Source organism: Nicotiana tomentosiformis, chromosome 8, assembly GCF_000390325.3.
Source record: "Nicotiana tomentosiformis chromosome 8, ASM39032v3, whole genome shotgun sequence".
In the NCBI taxonomy this organism is placed as follows: Eukaryota; Viridiplantae; Streptophyta; class Magnoliopsida; order Solanales; family Solanaceae; genus Nicotiana; species Nicotiana tomentosiformis.
The window spans coordinates 145448011-145451835 of record NC_090819.1 but is presented as its reverse complement, the minus strand read 5'-3'; the positions used below and the strand labels follow the sequence as shown (position 1 = coordinate 145451835).

Sequence of the window (3825 nt, the reverse complement as noted above, 5' to 3'; positions counted from 1 at the left end):
ATACAATCACAAAAGAAACTGTTAATCAGGCAAAAATGAGAGTGAAGCCATGTGGAAGCTTCAAGTTGTAATTAATTTAAAATTCTCAGCGAAATTCTTCATGATAGAAGTTGTAACTCAAAACTCCTTATCCTCTTGCCGGTAATTCTCCAATAATTCGTCTTTTTCATCTAACTTCTAACATGTTGGCCATATAATATAAGAGTTTAAATTATATACATTTACATTAAATTTTAATAGTTGTATCCAGCTTCCTACTCTTATTCTCTAGGTCGTCATATCAACCTTGAAAATTTTCAAACTTAACCTCTTTGCACGGTGAAATGCATAAAACATAAATTCATGTTACAACCTGTCAGAAATATTAGGTCGACTCGGCCTATTAACGTAGCCCAAATTTACCGTTTCAAATCTTGAACCTCGTCTTCATTTACACGGCATAACTTAACAACGTTATATTTTTGGGAAAATATCTCTTGAAGCATTAAAAGATGAAACACTTAATGCTTGAAATGATGTAACACTATACCTACTAGCTAGTATTGTCCCTTAGATATTGAAGGATTGCTGCCTTCATATTTCAAAATGTTAATAAATGCATTCAAGTTCCAAATCACGAGCACTGCAACAACTGGTTTACTTCATCGTTTTTCATGCAAAGAACATAGAAGTTAAAGAATTCTTTATAATGCATCTTCAATAGATTTGTAATCATACAAAAATAATTTCAGAGTAACTGCATGATTGATTTTTGGACTAGCATTAGAAAGGGGTTCAATAATATGATCAAGCTGCTCTAATAAACTTATTTTCCTAATCTAGAGTCCAACCTCCAACTCACAAGCCATGTATCACTGAGATTTGTAGTATATGTATAGAGAAGAAATAGTTGATAATCAAAAGCTTTTGCATACTTAAACTGAAATTGAACAAAAGATGGGACTGTCAATTTTTCCACATTCTTTAACTCAAGAATCAAAGATGGATGTCACATGCTTTCACTTCATCATTTTACAAGCTGCAAAAATTGCATGATCATCAGCCGATGAAGTCAAGTCCATGGCTACTATTCTCACAGGAATTGAAGCTGCAGCTGCTGTTAGCAGTACTATTGCTATAGCCATGAGGTGAAGGTAAATTAGTAGCATTTCCAAGACACAATGCTTCACCTAAAGGACCTCCTGGTGCTGTTGAACTCATCCAAGAAACAGGATTAAGCCACTGTGACCTCAAAACCTCGTCACTACTTCTCTCAGAATCCAGCATTCTATTAATGCTCACTTGCGCATTTTCGTTATCTTCATCCATTCCATGATTCCAACCAGACATTGATAGCGTTAGCGAAGTAAAGGACCCATTGTTGTTTATACCATCATTAAGTCCGTCTTTAGACCAAGCATCGATGAAATCCCTAGTCGTTCTTCCCTGTAACGAGGCAATTATCGAGTCACTACACTCTTCATTCTTCAAAGGAGTACTTTCCAATGTCTGGTTACTACTCCTATTAGATATGTACTGATTAAAGTTGTTCATTGGATACACTTTTGACTCGTCTTGCATTTGAAATGCAGGTGTATTTCTTCTGTTTTGGTCCGTGTAGTCATTGTTGAATCCCATTCCAGAAGATGATTGCATGAGTTGCTGCAAATTTTGCTGGTTACAACTAATGATAGGGATAGTGCCACCTCTGTCTCCTCTCCCTAACCACTCAATGCACCTTTCATAAAAGAAGAGAAAGAAAACCAATCAATTCCACATTTATTTGCATAGGTACAAAAGTCCAGAAAAGACTAGACCCACACACATAACTCCTTGAGATAAGAACAAAAAGTGAATCAATAAAATACCCACATACGAAATTTAAGTATAGTCACATGAATGAACATGGAAATTTGAAATGTAATATTCAAAGGAAAGATATTTGAAAAAACTACCCACCTGGTTTGGTCAGAGAGCTGCACAGTTGGAAATTGAAAGGAGTGATGGTGGTTGCGAGAAGTGGGAGTAGGGGGGTGTCGATTATTAGAATTGTTGTTGTTGTTATTGGTATTGTGAATTTCCACAGGCTTTCTTGAACGGGGTTTGCTTTTGTGGGCATGTCGCTCACAATATTTCTGATCAGGAGCTACATCTCTTGTGCACCTCCATTTTTTACCGTCTGTTCTTTTACACCTCCATGGCTCTGGATCTGACCCTCTTGAGAACTTCAAATCCAAACCCGATGCTACACATACAACAAACAATCACACCTTTAAACAAACAAAACATTCTGCCAAACAAGTATAATACAGTAAAAAAGCTAAAGTGGATACATTTATATTGACAAATTTAAAAAGACAAAGATTTACTGTTAGATTGAGGGAGGTGAGCTGAAGAAGGATTATTAGACAAAGGTAGGAGTAGCTGGGGAGGAACAGGAACGGAAGCCATTATGTACTTGCATATTATTGTCTGCCTTTGAAACTCCTGCAGCTGCGACGCTGTAAAAGGAGCTTTTCCAGAAAGGAACATGCTTCCTCCTGCAAAAACCAAAATAACCCCAAAACCTCAAATCTTGTTTTTTTATTCTTCTGCAACTCTTCTTTTTGGTACCCAAAAATAAACAGAGAATATGTAACAGAGAGATTGAAAAAACGTACTAGCAGAACAGCTGAAAGGTTGCAAAGGCCTAGACGAAAGTGCTGCTGCAGCGCCTGAGCTCACAGCATCGTAGCTATCGCTCCCCACAAAATCTCCGTTCCCACCGCCACCGCCGCCGCCGTCGTCAGCAAGACAAGTACTATTACTGCTAGTCTCTTTATCAAAAGCAGCAAAGTGAGGATGAGAAGAAGGGGGCAAGAACATAGTTCTTTTATAAGGGTATGAAGATGGTGATGATTCAGTGGTTTTCATCTTCAAATCCAGAAGCTCAGTGTTTTCGCCGTTCCCCATATTCTCTTAGCCTTTCAGCAAAAGCTCTCTCTAATCACTACAAAACTCCAAAATAAACTTGTAGCTAAAAGGCCAGGGATTTTTTAAAGCTAGGTAGAGCCAAAGCTGAAACAAAGTTTTGTTTTCTTCTTTTTTACATACAAAAAAAGAGACAGAAATGGTGATATATAAGTACAGATTACAGAGGCGGTTCAAGAGTTGTAAAGATTAGCTTAAGTTGCCGCCATTTTACAGATATTTGCTGCTGCGTTGCTTCCTATAGTTCCAACATTCGAACCCCGTTGTGGTATTACGGGACAAACCCATTAATTGGTCCCCTCGTGCTCAAATCCCTGCCTCATCCTTTTGACGCTCACATACCCCAACTATTTTATTGCATATTGTGCAAGTCATATTCCAAATATAAAAGACAAAATTGTAAAATTTTGAAACTAAAGGATTAAGAAAATAGCAAAATTACTTATTGTTGGACTTAAATATCTTTTTTGAAACTAATTGCATAAGAAAACCGAGGTGGAGTCCGTCATTTTTGCTTAACTATTATATTTGTATTGAGAAATTAATTAAATATAAATTAATATTTAATTGTGAAGCCAGTAACTAAGAAGAGCTATGATTCCGTAGTAAAATCAGAACCCATAAATTTAAAATTTTGGTTATGTTTCTCTAACAAAATAGAAGGATTGACGTATTATTGGGCTATCAATTAGTATCTTCTTCTATAGTTTACTATAATTTTTGTAACTAAAATAATTTTATTATAAGAAAAATCAAATTATGGTGGATGTCAACTCTTGCTCCATGATCTTCTCAAATGCTTAATGACATATTTTTATACTTAATGACATATTCAATAACATATTTTTCTTCACTTTTCATGCCTATATAAAGGCT

At 36.1% G+C, this 3825-nt stretch overlaps 1 protein-coding gene across 1 annotated transcript; it reads right to left on the bottom strand.

Annotated features, from left to right (window-relative positions):
* Positions 1-872: 872 nt before the first annotated feature.
* On the bottom strand, positions 873-3252 carry LOC104116477 (growth-regulating factor 8). Its single transcript, XM_009627339.4, has 4 exons — positions 2640-3252; positions 2349-2519; positions 1939-2224; positions 873-1717 (listed from the first exon to the last, which is right to left on the bottom strand). The coding sequence occupies exons 1-4, from the start codon at positions 2929-2931 to the stop codon at positions 1039-1041; spliced, it is 1428 nt and encodes a 475-aa protein (XP_009625634.1). The 5' UTR covers positions 2932-3252; the 3' UTR covers positions 873-1038.
* Between the last annotated feature and the right edge of the window lie 573 nt (positions 3253-3825).

Bases quoted from the DNA above. Each gene is read 5' to 3' on its own strand.
- LOC104116477 (XM_009627339.4), bottom strand. From the start codon at position 2,931: ATGGGGAACGGCGAAAACACTGAGCTTCTGGATTTGAAGATGAAAACC. The intron at 2,520-2,639 runs GTACGTTTTTTC...TGGTTTTTGCAG, and splicing joins ACCTTTCAGCTGTTCTGCTA to GAGGAAGCATGTTCCTTTCT. The intron at 1,718-1,938 runs GTGGGTAGTTTT...CTTTTATGAAAG, and splicing joins CAGCTCTCTGACCAAACCAG to GTGCATTGAGTGGTTAGGGA.